Below are 23,529 nucleotides of genomic sequence, written 5' to 3'. Positions count from 1 at the left end.
CCCCAAACGTTGCAAGGCAGGCAAAGCATTCTGCCACTGAGCTACAGCCCTGGCCCAGTTTTTCATTTTTAAGCTCAAGGACTTAGAAATGAACGTCTTTTGGCCCGAGTCATTATCGGATTGAATTTGCAAACTTCAAACAGCTAGATATCTCATCAAACCTGATTCATTCAATGATTTTCATAAAAAAAAAAAAAAAACCACAAATGCAAATGAGTTTATCAGTTGAACTGGGCAGGCCAGATGAGGTGGCTCTGCCTGTAACTAGAGCACTCAGGAAGCAAGGGAAATCAACTGTAAATATGAGACCAGCCTGGCTATGTATCCAGTTCCAGGACAGATAGAGCTACTCGGCAAGATCAGGTTTCAGAAAAAACAAAAACAAAACAAAACAACAGTAAAATAAAAGAGAGAACTGTGTAGTTCTGAGGGCTTTAGGAGAGGGTGTCCAAGGTAAAAAAGCTCACAAATGAGTTGGTCAAAATGGGCGCATAGTCTAAGAGACACAACACTGTCCCAACTCTGAGCGCGGAGACGCAGTAACGGGTTGGAGGTGGAGCTCAGTTGACACAGCACTTGCCTTTCGTGCAGCGAACATCATTCCCAGGACCCCACAGAACTGGACCTGGGGGTGCATCTCTGTCATCCCAGAACCTGAACACTAGTATGATCAGTCCTAAAGACTTCAAGGCTTTGGGAGGCAGCCTGTGTTAAGCTTGGATTCACTGCTGATTCAGAAGGACAGAGCTGCTTGCAAGTGACTGGTGGGACGCTGAGGGTGACTGCCTGGCTCTCCCGCTCCCAGCCACCTGGTCCTGTGAAGGACGGCTCCCGCCTTCTCCTGTGGGAGAGGGAGGCTTGTGTGACACAGAATCATGCTAGTGCTGTCCTTCCTCAGTGACTTCAGTGACTGCACCTCCAGTCAAGGAGAGTGCTCACCCTGCATGTGGCCCTCCCTCACCGTAGACTTCTTCCTGAATCGACTCCCTGCCAGGTTCACCACCTTCTCCCTTTCAAAGAATGTTCATTCCCTCCACACACACCTGTTTCCATGTGTTTCCTTTAGCCTCCTTGAGGCTTGCATTACCACAGGCATCATTTCACGCCTGACCAGCTTCTGCACACGTGGAGCAGGTGCTGACCCCCCAGCCCTGGTGTCTGCCCTGAAGCTGCGAGTTCTGACTCTGAACTTCTTAGGGCTCTGGCAGCCATAGACCAAGTCAAGATGGGCCTTTTCACCTCTGGACCCTATGGCATCTGGCTGGCAAACTGCATCCAAGCTAGGTTTTGTTCTCTGTCAGGGAAGAAAAGGGTTGTCCAAGGCTTGAGTGTGCATTGGTGAAGGCAGAGATCTTTTTAAAGTCTCAGTTTTAAATGCCCAACATATGCATGGTTAGTTAACTTTTAATTCATGTTATAATAGCATTTTATGATTTTTTTAAATGTGTTTTTATTTTATGACCTTACAGGTGGTTGTTTTTTTTTTTTTTTAAAGAACCTGTTGATTTCCTATGAAATATATTCTCTCACTGAAATGATTTCCAACCTGCATAGGGTTGTTCTCTTAGCTACTTGGCAGGCTAAATGAGGAGGACCAAAGGTTCAAGATGAGATGGGGCAATTTAGTGCGACCCTGTCTCAAAATTTAAAATTGGGATGTATCTCAATGGTACAGTGTTTGCCTAGCATGCACAAGGCTAACAGGCTTTAGCACAACAAAGGCTCTGAGAATCCAATCTCGGAGGAATGGCTCACTGTTTAACTTGGCAGGTCTCCAACTCAGTTGAAGCTCTCCCATACTGTCCTTTACATCTTGGGAGACTGTTGTTCCTCTCCAGGATGTGATTGGAGCACAGGCCTCTACGTATGCTGTGTTGAGTGCTGTGTCACGGAGCCACACCCTAGACATGGAACCTGGTCTCTCCATGTAGTTATTTTCCAACTCACCATGGAGTTTTGGAGAGGGAACTCATCTTAGGGCCATGGTGGTAAAGGGACGAAGGGAGACATATGGGATGGGTTGTGGACCATCTGTGCACCAACTGAGCCAAGATTCTGACTTACCCAGAAATGGACAGGTGTTAGCATCTGGACTGCGCATAGGGTCTTAATAGGAACAGACCCTTGGGAATGCCTTGGCATTTCCCAGTTTTAAACTAGTAAAATGTTCAAAGCCAGGTACAACAATTAGGTTCCAAAACAACAACTACAACAACAAATGTACAGGGCATGCTGACAGGTACCTGTAATCCCAGAAGTAGAGGTAAGAGGAATGTAAGTTAGAGGCCAGCCTTTGCTGTACAGTGATGCTAAGGCCAGCCTGAGCTACTACGTATACTCTGTCTCAAAAAAAATCAAGGACTGGGATGCAGCTCAATGGCAGAATGCTTGCCTAGCATATATGCTGAAAAACAAAACAAACCAACAAACCAAAAAAAAAAAAAAAAAAAAAAGCATACAGTAAATGTGGCAAGTTGAGAAAGGGAGGGAGCCAGAATTTGGGCAAGTTCCTTCTCATGCCATCCTGCTGGTGCTTTTGGATGGAGGAAGCAAGGTTTGAACGTGTGCACTCTCTTCGGTTTGGAAGATGCATGTGAAGAGTGTAGCCCTGTTTCCTGCTGGTCCCTTGGCACTGGATGGGAGAGCTAACATCTTTGAAGTCAGTGTGCTCTGGCAGAGGAGGATAACTGCTTCTCTCTTGGCTCATGGATTCAGGAAACGGTAAGAGCATGAACAGATGATTAGCAAAGAACTGCAAAGAACGAGGTAGCCATGCCTCGAGACAACAAAAGGGCAACAAAATCGCTTACCAAAAACAGATCCCGGATAAAGAACTTCGCTCTCGTAACTTTGGGGTCTTCTCCAGCATCTGGTGTTGCTGTCAAAATTAAAAAATGAAATTTTATTTAATCGATAGGAAGCAAAGATACAGAAGTCGATGCCCATGAAGAGAGAAACTCCAAATCTGCTGCTCCCTAGCTGCTGGATTTCTCAGCCTCCAGAAAACTTTTGTTGTTTATAAATCACCCTGCCCAAGGAACTTTGTTATAGCAACCCAAACAGACAGGTTAGGGCAAGTAACCTATTAGAACAAGTACAGGCTCAAAAAAGCATCTGACTGAATTCTGACAAGCTGAGCAACTCTTTCTTCCACTTCCTCTTCCAAGCTAGGGTAGAGAGGAAGGCTGTGCTGTCTGGGATGCATGCAACTTAAAAAAAAAAATTAGTCTTGCTCTTAGGAAGACTCTCTTCCAGCTACTGCATAGGTTCATGTTGGGCCCCTGGGACGTCCACTGCAGCAGACCCTCTGGCTATAGATCCAAGCATGTCCTGGAATCTCAGGGTCGGGTGAGGTCTCCACTCTGGCCATTCATCCGCTGGGAACTGAGCACTGGTTCTACGGAGGGATGCCTTACAGATCCTAAACTGTACATATTTCCAATGTTCACATTGATACCTTCTGACAAGTATCATGAAAATCATGATAATCTGACAAGCCATGAAAATCATGGCTTTTCAAATTATTGAGATACCAAAAGATTAAAAATTGGTGGCTATTTTTAATAGTTAAAGCCTGAACCAGCTGGGTGGAGAGGTCCAGTCATGCCCTGAGGGGAAGAACTCGCCTTACTGCATTCTTTCCCCACTCACTAGAGATACAGTTGCTAGGAAACTGGCCCATCCCCCTAGGGAGGGACACCAGATCATTAATGGTTTGGGGACCTTCCTATAGCCAATCGATTCAAAATACAATATCCCTTTTGCATTCCAACCAATAGATGCTGGCCAGGCAGGAATTACCCCTGCCTTGGGCATGTTGGGGGGGGGGGACCAGAATCTTTAAATGACCCAACTAACCTGAGCACCCGGCTCTCGGCTCTCACCACTTCAGCGGTGGGGGTGTGTGAGCCCAAGCTGCAGCTTGTAATGATTTATAATAAAAAGATCCTCATGTTTTTTTGCAATGGACTCGGCTACTGGTGGTGGTCTTTTGGGGTATGCAATTCAGCCACAACATTTTCACTATGATCAATGTGAGTGACCAAAATAACCATATGTCCAGCACCCTCAGAAGCTCACCCACCTTCCTCTGCAGCCCTTTCTTCTCATTCCCAATCAAGCAAGTATGATTCTGGCACTACAGACTCTACATTTTCTAGTTACCTTGTCTTTTCCTTTTGGTCTTTTTGTTATTTTTTTTTCTCCAGAGCTGAGGACCGAACCCAGGGCCTTGCGCTTGCTAGGCAAGTGCTCTACCACTGAACTAAATTCCCAACCTCAACTCTACATTTTCTACACTTTACAGAGCTTGAAGTCCTCCTGGCTCGAGTTTGTTCATTCTGTGTAATTACTGTGCATTTCAGCCATGCTGCAGGACCCTCACTTTCTTGCCTTTTATTTTTTATTTATTTATTTATTTATTTATTTATTTATTTATTTATTTATTTATTTGCCAGGTCGAGTTGAGAATCACCAATCTGGATGATGAGTCCAGACTACCAGCAGTCACTACCTATTCGAGGGTAGGAGTTCGTGCCTTAGAAATATGGCTGTGAGAGAGAGAGAGAGATAGTGTGTGCCAGAAATCCAAGGATGCTCTGGGAAGGCAAGTAAACACACATGCAGGCACACGTGCAAGTGAGGTCAGGACCACGTCTGGAGATGTGATGTCAGGAAGAGGCTCCACAGAACTCAGCTTTTGGCTGCACTAGGATTCAATGAGAGACAGGTGGTATCTGGTGAGAGGGCAAGACAATGTCCTGGGAGGATGGAAAAGCCAGCCACAGCAACTGTAGCCCATGCCTGGGCAGCTTTTCCTGGAGCCCTGGATCAGCCTGGGGCAGCACATGGCCAGACTATGAGGTAGGATCTGAGTAAACTGACTCCAAAGGGCCTATAGCTGGGTGTAGTGATGCACTCCTTTAATGCCTGGGGAGGCAGCGGTGGCAAGTTTTTGTGTGGGTGCATGTGTGTTTATGAGTTCAAGGCCAGACTGGTTTGCATAGTGAATTCCAGACCAGCCGGAGTTACTTGGTAAGGCATTGTCTCAAAAAACAAAACAAGAACTGTGGAGAGCCGCTCCTTAAGCTGCATTGCTATGTTTTCATCTTGGCCTTTACCTAGACAAAGAAAGGAGGAAGTTCGCCAAATTCCTTAAAGGCATGTTCCAAATTCCTTAAACGCTTCTCTGTGTGACCTTGGACCATAACTGCTTTAGGGAATTAGTTTTAGCCGCTATAGGAAGATAGTTTTTGAAATCTAAGTTGGGCATTTCCATGAACCTTTTCTTTTTGAATTGATGTGACTTGTTTTTGTTTTATGTATAAAAAATGAACCCTGGAATAAACCCATGCTGCTGTTGCTGCGTCAGTCAGACTGACAGACAGCCCTCTCAAGCCGTCCTATGTATAGTGGGTTTTCTTTTAATTATTTTAAATCCTCACTCCCCACTCAGGTACTGTTTGACTCCGCCAGCAGGCTCCTGCAAAGAACAAACCTCCAGACAAACCAAGGAACCACACAAAACAGAAATAAAGTGGCTGCAGTCAGGTCTGGTGCTAAAGTAAGGGTAAATGCTCTTGTCCACCCAGGCTGCTTGCAGTTTGCTACAAAGGAGAGGCTGTACCCTATCAGATAGAACTCTACCCCAGGCCCCTCCTCCACCACCTGCTGATTCTCACAGGGAACTACCCCACAGCCAGGGCTGTTGTGAATGGTCCTATGTCACTCAGGATTTTTTTCTAGGAATGCAGGAAAGCTGGGGCTCTGGTAATGACAAGTGGAAGGGATGAAAAGGAAACCTAAGGAGCAAAGAAGCTAGCTTCATGCTAGCCTGAGGTTTCTCCACCCTCGCTAGTTCTAAGGACATGGGGTCTCAACTCCAGCTCCAGAAACACCCTGTCTGTTTGGCTTTATCTAGCTCATGGGCTCACATTTAGAAATAGTCAGACTTTCCCGTTAGCAAATCACTCTTAGAAACTCCCAGAGGCTCAACAGGCACTAAACGAAAGCACAGGCGGGACATGGGAGACAAGCTCTTTGGTTTACGTTCTTGGTCTTTTTTCTCTCTTTTTGGTTTTTTGAGACAGGGTTTCTCTGTGTAGCCCTGGCTGTCCTGGAACTCACTCTGTAGACCAGGCTGGCCTCGAAATCAGAGATCTGCCTGCCTCTACCTCCTGAGTTCTGGGATTTAAAGGGTGTGCCCAGCTACATTCCTTGCCCTTGCCCGGGACCCTCCATCTCAGGAGGCTGATGTAGCTCGGCACCCAGTGTGACCACCAGTGATGTCACCAAGGGCCATGGGAGTCACAGTACAGGCTCAGGACACCAGGTGATGGAGGCCCGTCCTGCCTTCACAACTTTATGTGGCCTAGAGAAGGCTCCATTACCTCTCTTGTTCTAAGGCAGTTGTTTTTCAACCTTCCTAGCACTGTGACCTATTAATAGCGCCCCTCATGTTGTGGTGGCCTCCAATTATAAAATTATTTTCATTGCTACTTCGAAACTGTAATTTTGATACTTGTTGTGAATCCTAATGTAGATGTCTGACATGAGACCCCCAAAGCGGTCACGATCCACAGGTTGAGAACCACTGCTCTATGGGAATAATAACAGAAATTAATACTTAGGGTTACTAGTTGGGTTTTGAATGATGTTCCTGGTCTCAAAAGATCTAGCCAGTGCTATGAGAAAACTTAGCTGGTAGGACACAGTCAGACTAGCCCTTCCTGTAGGGCACGGCTTTAATGGGCAAGCTCTAAGCCATTTACAAGTAAAATCCCAAGTAGGACATTTGAATAATAACCAATCATCCCTATACCGAACACATACAATCTCAAATATTCCACATCTGGTTAACTTTTCATGTGCTGACATCATACTGTAAATAGAAACTCCCACACCTGGCTCCATGCCAGGGTCCAGTCAAAACCCTCACACTGTATATATGAGGTGCACACAAACACATTTCAACATTCAACAAATTTTGGGCTTAATCAAATAGGAGTCGCATCTCCCAGATAAGAAAACACTGCAAAAGTCAAAAAACCCTAAACTCCCTGACACTTCTGGTCGCAGGCATTTTGGATAGGGCTGCTCACCCTGCATCTGGCGCTTTAGGAGGGGGCAGCAGAGCGGGTGGTTTAATCTGAGGCAATCTCTGAGGTTCGTCAGACATCTCTGATTCACAGTTGCAGGACTCTGAGGAAGGAACAGTTAGGTCCTTCAGCTGTATGTGAGACTGTGCTTTGAAACCTTACCATCTTCCGGGACGGTGTAGTTGGCATACTCTGGGAAATAGTCTTCAATTTTTGACTTCCCTGCCAAGACTTTCTCTGCCAGCATATCTTGTTTGTTCAAGAACAAGATGATGGAGATGGTCCGTAACCACCTAGGAAGGACAGAAATCCACACCAGTTTCACCGTAGCTTGTGGAAGTGCTGATCACTTGATGTCAGTGACGTTCCAGTGATGTGGTTTAGGGGCAGGAACTTGCCCAGTCTAAGGCCCTGAGTTCAACCCAGCCCCAGCTCTGTGAGACAGGCAAACAAAGAGGTGGTGGGGAAGTGGGCCAACACTGTTATCTTCTGGAAACTGACTTGCTATCATTTGTACACTATTATTCACACACTCTGCACTGGCAATTACCAAGCCCCCCCCCCCCCCCCCCCCCCCGACTTAGCAGCTCACTCTTTCTCGATGAGCCTGTTTATTGGTAACAAAGTGGAGCTCTAAGCACGCAATGAATACACTTGGGCTTCTGTGATGTAATTTTGGGGTTTGATGGGCCAGAAGACTCCAATGGGAGAAGTTAAAATGTTACTAGAGTACCAAATGACCCATTAGGCAGAAACAAGGAGCTTAATTAGCAGTCAGTATGGGTCTTCGTTTGTCTCATCTCCTCTTAGCACATAGGAAGAGGGGTGGAGCAAGATTTCCTACGTGGTATCTGAGAAGCTAAAGGGATGAGGCCCAGGAACAGAGGTGGTAAGCTAGCCAATGGGAACTTAGTTGTCAAGTAAACAAAGCCCTCTGAAATCCCACAAGGTCTAAGAGATCAGTCCATAGGAACCTGACAACAAATGTAAATGCAACTCACTTCCCCCTCAGATTCATTAGCTTTGTTTTTCTTCCACTTATGTAATTTTGTAGATGCTATACAAAGAAGCTTAAGTTAAAGAAAAACATATATGATCAAATGCATTATATCAAATGATAATTACCATTAAAATTTTATAACTTTATACCTAGATTTTATAACTTTATACTTAGATTTTTTTATTCTCATGCATACTTTAAGACAAGATTATATATATATTATATGTTATATATATATATAAAACATATAATCTCTCTCTCTCTCTCTCTCTCTCTCTATATATATATATATATATATATATATATATATATATAGTCTCTCTTTGATGAGGTTTTGTAGCAAGACAGTTCTGCCTTCCTGAGTTCTGGGCTTAGAACAGGCAATCTTCTTTCCATACTGCAACAATGTCGGTATTTTGCTGTGTGTATTCATGGACAACCGCTCCAAAGCATGTTTCCGCATACCTGGTGCTTCCTGATGCTCTTTCTTTCCCCTTAACTCGGATACCATAAAGGAGGAGCGTAGTGGAGCAATTGACAGAGAGAGATTTATCCAACAATACAAACCCTAAATTTTTAGAAGAATATTTATCTAATGTTTATGAAAGTTTTATCTGCATGTATATGAGTGTACCATGCGCATGCCTTGTGTGCCAGCAGAGGCCAGAAGAGGCTGTCAGAGCTCCAGGGACTAGAGTTACAATTTTCAGAATTACCATTGCTAGTTATCACGTGGGTCCAGAGAATCTTCCTGAGTCCTCCAGAAGAGCAGCTAGTGCTCTCTCACCTATGCAGCCAGCACTCCAGGCTCATACAGGTCAATTTTTATTTTTCTTGTTAACGTATGAGAACCTGGTTTTGAAGGGCATGAGTCTGCAGCAGAGTGTATGTTGGACACTTGTTTCTGACATCATCACTTCTGCTGCCCCTATGGAGTCTGGGAATATCAAAGGTATGGCTTTGAGCTGTAGGGATCCTAGAGACCATCTAGTCCTCACTGAGCATTCTAAATTGGCTTCTTAAAACAAACAAACAAATAAACAAACAAACCAGGCATGGTGGCACATACCTGCAACCCCAGTAACTAGAGGTTACTAGAGAGAGGCTAGAGAACCGAGAGTTTAAGGCCAGCCCAGGAAATGTGGAAGATGCCAGGACAAAGCAAGCAAATGAAACTAATTTTGAATTCCAGATATAACAGACTGAAACAGTCCTAAGCGAAGCGCCTGTAAGAGCTCCATCCCAGAATATTCCCTGTGTTAAGTATGTCTGCCTGATGGGACTTACATGTATATGTGCACATGTGTTTGCAGGGAACAGTGGAAGCCAGAGACCGATATCCAGATTTTCCAAAATCATTCTCTATTTAGCTTTGAGACAAGGTCTTTTCCTTGACTTGGAGTTTGCCATTTTGGCGAGGCTGGTTGGCCAGGGAGCCCCCAGGATATGCTTGTCTCTGCTTCCCTGTTTTTGGGTTACAGGTGCTCATGGGGATGTTCAGTATTTAAATTTCAAGTCTTCAAGCTTACATGGCATGTGGGTTACCCAGTGAGCCATCTGCTCAGCTTCATGCTTTTGTTCACAGGGTCTAGCTACGTAGCCCAGGCTGGCTTTGAACTCTGATCCTCTTGATTTAGCCTTCCTAATAGTACAGGTATGTGCTGACATACTTGGCTAAATCCAGTAGTTTTAATTAACAACAATGACAACATCTGTAGTCTTCTGAATGTATTTTTAATAAAAGGCCTGCGATGCAGTGCTGAGGCTGAATTTATTTGTCACCTGTTGTTCCAGATGCTTTCAAACAAGTCCAGTGACTCCCGCAGTCTGTTGGTGTTGTTGTCTTCCCGGATCACCATGTTGTAGCTGCTGCAGGCGGCCACATAAATGATGGCAGTCACATCTAAGTTGGGGCAAAGAGAGAAAGGGAAGCACTTTAGAGGGACAATGTCAGCTTTTTTGGGATTATGACTGCTCAGGTCCCAGACACTGTCAGCTGGGGACTGTCTCTACCATGACCTGAATATAGGCTGTCTTGACCCGGGGTCTATCCAAGAAGGTAACTGGAAATGTGAGATGTTTAAATATAAAGAACATGGTTATGTATAACAATTATATTTGTTTATAATTATATATATAACAATTATAATTTACACATAGATTAAGAGTTTGTCTGATCAAAACACAGCTAGACAGTGGTGGGAGCTAGCATCTAGCCCTCTACGAAGCATGCAAATCACCATTAAAGCACTGGATCCATTTTCTTCTCTCATCCCTCTGGCCACCGACATCAAACATGCTACAGAGAGAAACAGAGGGACACCAGTTATCCAGGGAAACTGGGATAAAGGGCACGTTTTTACCCTTCTCCTTTATTGTAGAATGACCAGCTGCTCGTGAGGCACTTCATGTGTCTTAGCCCTGGATCTTGAGCTACAAGTCATGCAGCCTAGCCCAGCTTGAGTTCCTCCTCTTTTGTTCTATGTTGTGGTTGTAGGAGCCAAGAGCATGGCAGAGAAACAGCTGTCATGGCGTCTAGAGACATATAGTAGGTGTCTAATAGATGTGGCGCTTCCTGGTTTATGCTACATCTCGTGCCAAGTGCATATGAAGTCTGTGCTCGGGCAGATCGTTCTGCTAACCTGTGTCAGCTTCAGAAGACAGTCTTGCCCTGGGGAAGTGGGAAGGGCTTCTGACCCAGCTACACCCATAGCCCTCTCATCACCAGGCGCTTCTGTCCAGTGACTGGCAGGAGGGCTCTGTCACCAGCATTCTGGCAGATGAGGTTCTCCATCTGTTTGGCTCAAGTACCCATGCACAGCTTCCTTGCTGTCCCTGCAGCTCATCAGGTAGGCCCTGGCCTTTCTTCTCATGTCCTCCTGCTCCTGGAGCTATGTCTTCCTGTGGATGAGCTTCTCAGTGCCCTTGCTGGAGCCTGCCCTGTATCCCAGTCCCAAGCCCTTCAGCCTTGTGGGTCCCATTCTTCCCAGAGGCTGGCAGCAGGCTGGGCCTTATACCCCCATCCCAGCCACGGACCATACCCTTAGCAATGCACTCACTGAAAGTTCACTTTGTCCACTTGGAATCTCGTCTCAAAAATTCCTGATGTCAGCACTCTGCATCTGAGGAGGTCCTGGGGCAAGAAGAGAAAAGTAAAGTGTGTACAGGTGTAAGTGTGGTAACTGAGAAATGACACTGTCTATTGTAAAAAAAGGGAGTAATTAAAACACAGGCAAACGCTCTGTTTTAGAAACTTCCCACAGTTAATCAGTTTGGCCCTTCACACAGGAACTGTGCTTTCATGCCTCGAAGGATGTTTTAGAAGTGACTCATGCCAACCTCAGGGCACAGGGTTCAGAACAAAGTCTTGGCCTGTGACTCCATGGCTGCACCTGGGAGTCTACTGGGAAGGGTCAGGTGGAAGCTGAACTCTCATTCATAAGTCAGGGATCTCAGGGCTAGAAGCTACTTCACTTTAGTGGGTTTCTTGTAACTTCCTTACATAGTTCTACTCTCTGTAAGATCAAAGATGGTGTGGTCTTGAGGGCATGGAAAAGCTAGGCAGCTTCACAAAGCTGACATCTCCATGTCCCAGGAAGGTGTCATTGTGCTATTTATGTCTCTACCTTCCCCAAAAACCATTGACTTCCTTGAGAACCTCACACTAAAGGATCATTCTAAGCTCTTTGAGTCAGCCATAGGAACAGAGACCCCAGAGAAGAAAGAGAAACTTTGATCTCCAGGGGACACAGAGGACAGAGGGTCTTCAGGAGATTCAAAGCCTAGGCCTCCAGGGCTTGCAAATGCTTGATGTGAGTTGAAACGAACACCCTCTTATGTTGTGGTTCACTAGCTCATTTTTCTCCTTTTGCTTTCTTTTCTTTCCCTTCCTTTCTTCTGTCTGGCTTTACCCAAGGGATACGCTTGTGGCATACCTGGATACGTGCTATGGTGCTTGGGGCTCAAGTATGGGGTTCAAAGCTGAATGAACCAAGTGTGCAAAAACAGGGAAGTAAAGACCTGGCTTTCTCAATGATGGTCCTAGGAAGCCCGGGAATCACAGACGCCTAGTCCATGTGGGATCTTCGTTCCATATCAGCAAGGGCTTGACTAGGCTTCATAGTACAAGATGGGGAGTGAAGGCTCAGGCCTTGGTGGCAGGACCAACACGAGGTGCACCATGGCAAGGAGCAAGCAGCAGTGATTATATTTTTCTTCCATCTTCTAAATAATGGAACGCTCTTGGCAGTCTATCTCAGAAGCTTCTGATGGCTCTGCTTTCACATACCTGGTCTGTGGGAGTGTAGTCAACCAGACTGACGCTGTCAATCCTTTCCAGGAAGCTGCAAGGGAAGCCAGTGCAAGGTTAGACCTGTTCTCTGGTCACTTTATCCCAGGGCCTGGGGCTACATTAATGGGACATTTGCAAAGTCACCATGTGGACAGGCCTAGGTGCTGATACATATCTGTCCCAAGGGGAGGCTAAACCCTGCATTCTGTTTGTGCTATTCTGTCCTTTCACCTCTGCTTTCCTTCCTCCTTCCCTCTTCCCCAGTCCTGGAAAGTTGTTAGTGATGGCTGCTTTGAAACGGAGAGGGAGGATGAATCCCCCTTTTCAAGGCCAACCTAGTAGGAAAAGGAGTTACAATGTTACTACAAAACAGAAAGCAATGTTTCTAGTGAGGACAAAAAACAATGTGGGTGTGAAAGTCTGAGTGTGCATGAAGTTGACAGTATGCTGTAATTACAGTTTGCATGTGTTTGTGAGTGTGTGAATGAGGTGTCAGTGTGAGCAATGGTGTGAGGGCACGGAAGGATGAGCGTGAGTGTGTGTGGTGAGAAAGTGTCTGAAGATTTCTTCAGTACACTTAGCAGCAACTCTCAATGTAAGTCAGTTCAAGGGCAGGGCATGTAGGGTGTGGCAGATGAATCAATATGCTGCCATCTTTCAAGCCCTTCCTGTTCCTAGTAGCAGGACACTTCCTCCTCCTGCTCTCGGAGGCAAGAGCCTATTTCACATGGGAGCCGTTGTCTCCAAGAGGCCTGGCTTCCCAGGTTCTGGGAGGGACCTAGAGCTCAGGACTTTGTCTTGGGGACTCTGAGGTCCCCAACACTTAGTGAAGTGCCTAGTTGTCAGGAAATAGCTATGGAAGGAACAGACATTCACTCTTCCTTCAACTGAGAGGAGGAACAATGAGCAAGGGCCTTGACAAGAAGGGCTGGAAGGAGCTAAAGATTAAATATGAATCTGGTGGCTAGAGTCAGAGTTAGCTTAGGAAGCAACCAATTTAAAACAGGGTGCACCCAAGGTGGAGGCAGGTGGGTGAAGATAATGTATTTGGGTGATAATTATTACAAGGAGAAAGGGTGAAAAACGGTTGACAAAGAGTACATCTGAGGTCTTGAGGTAATTAAACACTGCCTTCCAGAGGAAGTAGTGGGAGGGGAGTGGTTGGAACCTTCCTGAAATGAAGCCTGCTAAAGTTTCAAGACTGAGATGCCGAAATGAAAAGGCAAAGATGCCTCAGTCTTCCCCTCTCTTCTTTCCAAGCTTCTGTCCAGCTGACCCTTGGCCTAGGTCCAAGCAGCCTGCAGAAGTGCTTCTTCAAGTTAAGGCTTGTGCCTAACTGGACAGAGATTTTAGAAAGTTCTTCAAGAGTTGTAAGTCTCCTTTATTGGGATGTTACAGTGAAGCAGAGAAAACTGGGCCATCTAGGGATGTCTCCTGCAAATGTCTCTTTGGGGTTCAGAACCCTACACAGAGCTGCAAAACCGCAGAAAACTTCAACCATAAACTAACTAGTGTTGTGGATGGGAAGTAGGAATAAGACTGTTGCTGTAGGTTTGTAATCTGAGGCTATGGCAGAGGAATTCCGAGTTCAAGGTTTGCCTGAGCTACAAAGTTGATGAAGACCAACTTGTAACCTTAATGAGATTCTGTCTCAAGGAAAAAAGCAGGGGGAAGAAGACTGGGAATACAGCTCAGTGGCAAATGCTCATGTGTATGAGGGTCTTGGTTAAAAACCCAGCACATCAAACAGTGCCTCCTCACCCCACCTTTTAATTTTTTATGCAATTTTAAATGATTTGTTTAAAAAAAAAAAAAGCGCAAGCTGTAACTGTTTGGAGACCCTAAGGAATTTTCCTCTGAATCATGATACTTACCTACAAGATATAAAAGCACTGAGAAATAAAAATATCCACATGGTGAGAAAGGACCACGGCTCTGGCCTGTGCTCACTGTACTGGCCTTACCTGTCTGCCTGTGGTCAGCAGGGAACTCTGCACACTGCCACAAGCACTATGTAAGGCTTGACTCTGAGACATTGCCAGGAGCCTACTGTATGACTGGATTCTGTCTGGGTCTGCTCCCTGTGGGACTGACAATGTAACCGTAGAAAACGAACTTGGGGAAAGCCAGCAGATAGCTTACTAGACTGGGTAGTGGAAGGAAGGAAAGACTAGGCCCTTTCATCAGTTTGCTTACTGTTCCCTGCTTTGCTGGTAGTTTTGAGCTACGTTTTGACAGCAAAAGGCCCCAGAAGGATATCCTCATGGATTGCAGTGAAATCATTCACTAGTGATTACATATAGATTGGGTTAATAGGTTCATCAGAGTTGACTGGTACTCCCCTTCTCCCCTCGCCTCCTCCAATCAAAGGCAGTAAGTAGGAGGAAAAGTTCTGGTAAGAATGTTCTATGTTAATAACACACCTCTGGGGCCCTGCACTAAAATAAAGTAATATAGGAAAGTTGCGTTTGCACATCAATCTGTCTGTTTTCCCCTCCTGTTAATTCTAAAACCCAGCTTAGAAAAAAAAAATTATGCTCATGAAGAAACATTCAGAGTAAGAATATCAAGGTTTCCCAAAATATAGAAGAAAATCCAGATGAGAATTCAGGATTGAGGGCAAGTTTGGAAAAACAGCATGCTTAGAACCAAATATACTTCTGAGTTCTCCTTCAGTTTTTCTCCCCTCCACCCCTTTTTGTGTGTGTGTGTGTGGTGCTGGAAATCTAGCTCAGGTTCTTATGGATGCTAAGCATTCATTCTATGCTGAGATCCATACTCATCTGTAATAATAAAAAACACATTTATCCAATTTTCATGTTTTAAAATTCACAACTGCATCCATTCCAAAAGCAAGGAAATAACTCATGGGCCTGTAGAGCTTTTGAAAATAATGTTTATGATTCATAAAAATGTACATTTATACGGTAAGTATGAAATGAACATATTTTTTAAAATTTTATTTTATAGGCTTTAAAGCACGAGAGCTGGGCAGATATCAACCCTGTAAGCTATTGTGCTACTTCCCAGCTATATACCCCATGTTAATTGGAAATGAACATATTTTAAGATTTTATGCATATATAGTATTCTTCAATCTCACAAAATACATTTTGATGGAAATACTTGCAATATAAAAGGGTCTTCAATTTAACAAGGAGTCAATACTAAGCTATTTTTAAAAGTTGTAATTGACCAAGATTTTCCAGTATAAAGGATTAAGACACATGCTGTATTCACACACACTTGACTCAGCACAACTGTTTATATAAGATGATACATTGTCTGCGAAAGGACCTTTGAGAGAGGATGCTGGGTAGTTAAGAGTTGTTCCAAAAAGCAGACTTGTGAAAAAAAAAATGCGTATATATGAACACATACACCTTAACTGAGTGCCAGTACTCATCTGTGTATACTTTTTTCATTAAACACTCATTCACATGAAAAACCACACTACAATAAATTTTTTAAAGAGATTTTCTTGTCTGAAACATTGGATTTCTGTTAACGGAAAAAAAGAAAACCTCAGGAAAATGTGAAATTAAATAAAGCAAACTCTGTACGTACTTAACTTCGGTTAGTACACATGACAAGCAAATACAAATTGTTCTCCGAGTTGTGAGGACAGAACAAAGTGGGGGTTGCTTTCCTTTCCACGGAAGGCTATAAAGGCAGCTGGTAGTGGAGGCTTCTAGCCTCTATTTCCATCTAATCCCAATTCCTTTGTCCTAGACTTCTACCTAGCTAAAAGTACATTTACGTTTTGTATATCTATAGCATTAACTTGGGCTTTTTGCGGTTTTAAAAGAGTTGCTGCTTTAAGATAAAATAATACATACAAATAGAACTTTAAAATGCTGTTCTAATTTTATTTATATTTTTGGTTATTAAATAAAACCAAAACCTATAATTACACAGTTCCAGGGTTTACCTGGACCAAATCAGCAGTTCTTTGGCAATTTTAGGCATGTAATAGGACTGCCATATTGATGAACATTATTTTGATCAAGAGTCTATAAAGGGTTGACTTTCATTAGAAAACAACTAGAAATTATCAAATGTTAAGCCTCCTGAGTCTTAAGAACTATTGGTAAATAAAATATAAATGAACAAATTTAATTTTTAATGAGGCATTTTCCCCCAGTTACACAAACTCCATTATTACATGAATTAACAGAATGTAGAAAGTATTTTGCAAAAATCTTCTAAGGTAACTTCAGTATAAGTTACGAGAATATATTCATAGTCAATTACAGTCTTTCTTTGATAGCAAAAACAAAGAAAACCAAATGATAAACACAAAGAATATTTTCCAAGAGTAAGTTGAACAAAGTGTTTACATATGTTACTAAACTATGTACCCTTTCCTCCTTCTTTTTAATGCACCATTTGTCAGTCTATGTACCATCAACCACAGTATAAAGAAAACTTCAATCTGATAATTCTAAGTGAAAACGGAATACACGAGGACTAGAGTTCTGCCGATTTTTTTTTCTAGATTTATATACAGCAAAATAACCAGTTCTGTTAAAAGGCAGCTATAAAAATACACATCACCATAAGCCATGAAGAGCTTTAAAATCCAGTTAGAAGTGGAGAAAAACTGGAATTTCTTAACGTATCTGGAGAGCGCTGTAAACCCAAAGGTTCTTAGCAGAGTGTTCAGGAGTCTGGCACAATTTTAGAGCCTCTCTCTAAAGCAGACAGAGCGCGTCAAAAGGAAACCTCGGACTGGTTCGGCCGTCACACTTGATCCCGAAGGCGGGCCAGCCTCTGGGACAGTTCATCCTGCTCAGCCGAAGCCACGCTCGTCCCCACGGAACCGGTCTGGCCCTGCGGCAGCTCCATGTTGAGGTCGAGGCCCGCCTCGTCTGCCATTTCCTGGAGCAGCATATCCACTTGGTTCTGGGGAGTGGTCAGCGTCGTCGTGCTGCTCATCGTGTCCTCCATTTGCTGCGTCTGGACGTCCAGGGTCTCAAACTGGTGCTCGAATTTGTCCATCAGGGCAGAGATCTTCTCCAGATTCATGGTCTTCAGTGTCACATCCATCGACTTCACCACACCGGCCATGGACTTGGTCACTTTGCCCATCGTCACCGCGGTCTGGACTCTGGCAGCCACCGCATCCACTCGGGCACTCATTCGCAAGAAATTCACCGCCTGATTCTTCTGGCGGATGGCGTTTTCGGCGTGTATCCTCGCAACTTCCATGTTGCCCTTCTGAATGGCCTTTTTAATTTTGGCCTTCTCGGCCTTTTCCTCCTTGTCGCATTTTTTGGCACTCCTGTTCAGTTCTTTGGCCGCGAACTTCAGGTTGAACAGGTGTTTCTCCATGTTGGACATGGTGGTGCGGCTTCTGTGGGGTGGGCCGGGGCGAAGCAGCAGGAACAGCGGCGAAACAAGGTCCGCACCCGGCCAGAGATCCTTTGTTTTGGTCCCACTTCCTGTATCTATGGTGCGCGGCGCAGATAGTGACGTCAAACTAGGCGCCGGGGCGGGGCCCGCTGGAGACCGACCAGACCCTTGGGAGGGCGGTGCGGGAGTGAGGTGCCGGAGTGACGGACAGCGCCTGGCTCCTCCCACCAAGGCGCCTGCCCCTTCGCTGCGGGAGTTACCCTGGCGTTGGCTCTCACGCTGTTCCGCCTAGTCTGCAAGGCAGCTGAACTGGGAGCAAGTTCGCAAAACCAGCGCCCACAGGCACTTCCGTTTGGGATTGTAAGCTACGGGAAAAGACGGGATGTGTCCAGACCTGCACCTAAAAAAATACCCAGGCCCCGAACTTGACCAGCTAGGGCTTGGAGTTTGGGCGCTGCGCTAAAATGCTGCAAAATAGCAAGCCTTTCCCCCTCCACCCCCACCCCGCCCGACTAAAGCTCTCTTTATGCGCGAGGGTAACCTCCGCTTTCTCAGGGAACACAAATCCAATCCTGGAAGACAAAAGCTGCGCAGGGCCTGCGTCTTGCAATCTCTGCAGGAGCTCAGATGTCTCCTTCCTGGCCTAACTCCACGCCCTGGCTGGTAGCTCAGTTTACAGGGAGAGCTCGCTGGCCGTTGCCATCCCAAACCCTCCTGCTTCTGAGCAACAGAAGGACCCACCTTTTTGCTGGTACGAATTTTATCTTTCTAGCGTCTTATAAATATCCAAGGAGCTTTGCTCGCATTGAATTCTGACAGGTTATCTGCCATTTTAGATTATGCAGGAACGAATGGTGAGTTGCAGAGCCCCACACACTGGCATACATCAAGCCTGTCACTGCCTGTTAGATATTTTAAAAATAAATGCAGGCTTTCCATGGCAGCAATGTGTGCTGTCACTTCCTTTACAAACATCCCGCCCACACAGCAGTAACAAGATGGCCCACTGCCCTCAGGAGTTAGCAGAAGATACTGAATATGTGAGCAAATTCTGTTTAGAGATTATTTTAATCCAGGGTCCTGCATCACTCATGTGATAGCTTGTCAATCAGTTAGAGTGAGCGGGTGCCACAGGCTCTGACTTACATCATTGTTCTCCACGACAAGGCACACAGGCTACCCTCCCTTATAGAGGTTCTGTTCCTGTGCCAGTCCAACCGGACTGAAGAATGGAAATTGTTCAGGATTTGTGTCACCTGACCAAAGTACAGATGGAGGAGAAGGGACCCCTTCCTCCATTGCCTGCACCTACTGCCATCCCCTTCTCCCATGGAGCCTTCCTAGGCCCCCTACTGTGGTGCAGCTGAATTCTGTAAGGACATATGCCTGGCTCACATCTGGTATGACATTAACTACCGGACAGGAGGGAGCACTATTCTGCTGTACCACTGGGCAAATGGGTGCTGGCAGGGGTGTGGCTGGGACATTATCCTAATCAATAAGCTTAGCGCTCACCTCCCAGCAAAGCTCTTCCTCCAAGGGAAGCTTTTCTAGAAATGTCGTGTATAAATGTATCAAAAGTGAGAATAGATGGTGTTTTGAGCTTTTCTGCTCACCCTCACCCTACCCTTCTCCCCCCCTTTTGCCAGACCTCTGGCCTTTCTTGCAGTTCACAAACAAGTCCCTTGTCAATGATCCCTACCTCCCTCATCCGCCCTTTTACTTTTTCTTCCCTTCCTCCTTGCTTTTTCATGGGCCTGGGGATGAAATGTAGGGCTTCATGCATACTAGACAAACTCTATACTGAGCTACATCCTAGCCCTGTAACTTTCTTCATAATAGATTCTACCTTGGTGGGATGGTCTTGGATACAATCATGACAAACTGACAGGTGGAGCTAATAATGACTACCACTGCTTACTAAATGCTAAACTGCTAGGCATTGTTCAGCACATCCCATAAATGAGCTCATTTTATCCTCACATGGGGGTAGGTAGACACTATTAATAGCTCCATTTTCAGGCAAGGAACCTTAGCATGTGGAGCTAAGTGACTTGGCAGAGACCACACCTCTTGGTTAAGTGTTGACCTCAGATTTCACGGACACCCCCAGAAGCAGTAACAAATCAATCCAGTGCAGATAACAAGAACAAAGAAATCTCAGCGACGAGGACGTCCATCAGTTGTGACCATGATTGCCCATCATCTGCAAGGCCCTAGGTTCCATCCCCAGCACTACACAGCTGTACTGCCAGCCCCTGGGAAGGCAGAGGCAGGAAGATGCAAAGTACCAAGGTAGCCTGGGCTCCTCAGTGAGACCTGGTCTCAAAAACCCAAATACAACAGCAACAAAACAAGCGATCATCACTTATCCTAGAAAAATAGATCGACTACGCTGCTGTCCCCTCGAGAAGACTAAGTGAGGTACCAATTGCAAGGGTGATGTAAGGTGTGGAACAGGCATTCGATGGAGCTACACTCGGAACCACAGCCGGACTACTACCCAATGTGGGTGGAGTCCAGGAGCCCCATATCCAGAGACAGCAGCTACGCATAGGGACCTTGTCCCTGGCAGGTCTCTCCTCTCTGAGTAATGAAAGTGGTACTCCAGATGCTGCCTCTTTTCTTCCACAAATGCCCCATAACCTAACATGATCTACAGCTGATAACTCCTAGGCACACTCTTTGGCAGCAAGTCTTTACTCTGTTCCTGAGACTCCTGGCTCCTTGACACTGGATAATTTGTGAGGTAACACCACTAGGCAAATCTTTAGAGAGGCTGACCTCTGTCCTCATCCCTAGTTACATGCACCTCTGTCCAGCTAGATGCTTTGGTCAAGAGTCTCAGGAGTTATCTCTGAGGATGCTTTTATCCACATCTGTATTCAGCACATCCATTCTTTACAATCTGCATTTACATCTGGTCTTCAGGCTGGCATGTGTTCTTTCCTATATATCCAGCTGTGTGTGTGTGTGTGTGTGTGTATGGGCAGTTAAAAAATATAATGTGTGCCTTCTTATGCTGATCAGTAGAGTTGTGCTGGAATCTTCTAGTCTATGCCTATATTCCACAAGTATTTACTGAGCTCCGGGGACAAGGACAGTTCTCAAACCCTGGGCAATTTATAGTATCTTATTAGGTAGAGTATTTTATTTTCCTTGGAGTTTCTTTTCATGGAAGGACTCAGGGATGCTGGCCAAGCATTCTCAAGGAAATTGGTGAGGGAGGCAGATTGGCCATTTCTCTCTGGGAACCGCCAGGAAGAGCTCAGGGAAGTGTTCTGAGTAAATAAATAAATCCCAGGTCCCAGCTGGTAAGGGGGGTGGAGCTCAGTGTAGGGTTGCCTAGCATAAACAAAGTCCAGAAAAAAAAAAAAGCAATCAAGACCACCCCTCTCCCCACTCCAGCCCACACCAATGTTAGTGGAAAGCAACGTTCACTAGTTCTGTTCCATACACTTTGTTAGCAGCCTAGGACTGTATCTATTACAGTTTCATTTCCTAAAAGCTCCAGTCTGCTGGAGGAGTCCCCAGGGCTCTGAGAAGTGTGTACTTCCGGAGGGAGATGGAGATGGTCATCTTTTCTTTATCTGCAAGTTCTCCACATGTGCTCTAGCCAACTGTGCAGTGATACAGAAAAAGAAACCGAGTCTGTGCTGCACATTCGCAGGCTTCTCCCTTGTCCTCATTGCCCAAGGGCCCAGTGTAACCTGCACTCACACTACGTAGACCTCACAAGTCACCTGGGGGTGATTTAGTACACAGGAGGAAGTGCAAACACATCTCTCATTTTGTGAATACACAAGGAACTTCAGTAGCCACAGAGTTTGACATCTGAGGGACCCAGAACCAGCTGCCTGAGCACATAAGGGATAGCCACATTGGGTCAGGTCACAGCACATCTTAGAAAGGACCAGAGTGGGAAGCTGACCTTGTAGTCAATGTTAACATCACACTAATTTCTTAAGAGATCTGAAGCATCCTTAAATATATTCAGTTGGAAACAATACAGAATGAACTTTTTTGGCAAAATGATCTCTCAGGTCTTTTCTATCTTAGAAGATATATTTAGTCTTTGCTCACATCTTACTAGAAAGTCGCAGCAAAGCAGTTAGCAGTTACTGCCTGTGAGAGGCAGCCAGGGATCTTACATTTATTAGTCCAAGAAATAATGCTTAGCCCTACATTTTTATTAATATCAAATAGAATGTGAAATAAGGGCATTTCCTATGAACAGTGCAGTCCATAAGCAATTGGAAACTGTGTTTAGATTTCATTATATCATTTTGTTATCATAATACAACAATACTTTTTTCTTAAATGTTAACCATGGATATGAGGGACCCTAGTTATTATGTGATCCATGGAATTTTCCATAATAAAGTTATTTCATTCTAATAACTGGTGCATGTTCCAGCCTAGGGAACTGCTTTCTTCAATGTGAAATTTTCAAAGAGCGGCTTCCTTACATGCTAAAAGCCTTTCTAAAAGCTCTAATTGCATTACTGGAAGGAGGGAAAGTACTTACATAAGGCATCATTACAGCTTTCTATTGTCCCTGAGGCAGTAAGTACTTCTATTGGAAAGAAGGCTATGTAGAATAATCTTAGTCTTTATTTTGTGGTCCTGAGGATTAGACCCAAGCCTCATCCATGCTAAGTTCACTCCCTACACCTAGCTACACTAGCCACCTCTCCTCCAAGGCCATACAACTCAGATGACCTCATTCTTTTTATTCCTGAATAATATTTCATTCTATGAACATATATTTTGTTCGATCATTCACCAGTTAATGAATGCCGGGGTTTTTATTTAGTTTTTGAAGGGCTACGAATGATTCTGTAGGCAGACATGATGGCTTTAACTAGGTTAGCTTCATAGAAACACTACTTTTTGTATACATGAACATGGGAGATTAAGATAGTGGGGAAAGCAGAGAAAGCCTACCTATGACACATTCAGTTAGCATTTTATAGAGTGCCCACGACATGCTAAGTTATGTTCTAGCTGTGGTGAAACAGGAGGGCACCCCTAATTAGGCTCAATCTGTGTTAAAAAAAATTAAAGTGGAGAACCAAAAATTGGGAGGGAGATGGCTGAGTGGTTTAGGAGAGTCTGAGTGGGAGGGGAATAGATGGGATCACCATACATTGTATATATGTATGAGATTTTCAAAGAATGAATAAAAACATTGTCCCCCCCCCCCCAGTAATTCCAAATGAGCAGTTAACACGTGTAGGCAGTACTCCATCTGTGAGGTAAAGAGCTTATAGAGCTTAGGAAGGCTTACTCATTCAGCTATTCACTATGCCAAAGGGAGGGAGGAGCTGCTTGCCACAGGCAGCTAACAAGAGGCAAGGCCATTGTGTAACAGCGTGGAGAAGAGTTGCAAATCCTAGGAAAGGAAGTTATGAGTGATTACATACCAGCATCTTTTAGAGATTTTAAGTCATGTGTTCATGTGAGACTTACATTTTGAATTTGCATTTTTACTCTGGTATGACTATGGTGTGATTAATGCCACTAACCAGGAGCAACTTGGAGTGGGAGGGGTTTATTTCATCCTATAGCTCACAGCCCATCATGAAGGGAAGTCAGGGCAGGAAGTCAAGGAGGAACATGGAGTCAGTACTCAAGCAGAGACCTTGGAGGACCGCTGATTACTGGCTTGTCCCTCATGGCTTGCAGGACATCTCTTTGCAGTGCAGGGATGAGCCACAGTAAGATGAGCCTCCCTCCATCTATCTATCTATCTATCTATCTATCTATCTATCTATCTATCTATC

The 23,529-nt window shown here is 44.9% G+C and overlaps 2 protein-coding genes across 3 annotated transcripts in view; both read right to left on the bottom strand.

Moving 5' to 3' along the window:
• Positions 1-23,529, bottom strand: part of Gnal (G protein subunit alpha L) — a 127,870-nt gene that overhangs the window by 3,963 nt on the left and 100,378 nt on the right. For both annotated transcript variants that reach the window (XM_055622478.1, XM_055622477.1), the window contains 6 exons: positions 12,386-12,440; positions 11,157-11,230; positions 10,338-10,396; positions 9,880-10,000; positions 7,260-7,390; positions 2,811-2,878 (listed from right to left, as the gene is read on the bottom strand). In XM_055622478.1, the coding sequence (XP_055478453.1) occupies positions 2,811-2,878; positions 7,260-7,390; positions 9,880-10,000; positions 10,338-10,396; positions 11,157-11,230; positions 12,386-12,440 (508 nt within the window). The remainder of the gene's footprint in view (positions 1-2,810; positions 2,879-7,259; positions 7,391-9,879; positions 10,001-10,337; positions 10,397-11,156; positions 11,231-12,385; positions 12,441-23,529) is intronic.
• Positions 15,263-17,843, bottom strand: Chmp1b (charged multivesicular body protein 1B). Its single transcript, XM_055622479.1, has one exon. The coding sequence runs from the start codon at positions 17,729-17,731 to the stop codon at positions 17,132-17,134; it is 600 nt and encodes a 199-aa protein (XP_055478454.1). The 5' UTR covers positions 17,732-17,843; the 3' UTR covers positions 15,263-17,131.

This window comes from Psammomys obesus, unplaced genomic scaffold, assembly GCF_907164565.1.
Source record: "Psammomys obesus unplaced genomic scaffold, mPsaObe1.curated_primary_1811, whole genome shotgun sequence".
NCBI classification, from domain to species: Eukaryota; Metazoa; Chordata; class Mammalia; order Rodentia; family Muridae; genus Psammomys; species Psammomys obesus.
The sequence above is the reverse complement of the archived record's forward strand: the minus strand, read 5'-3'. Positions and strand labels throughout refer to the sequence as shown.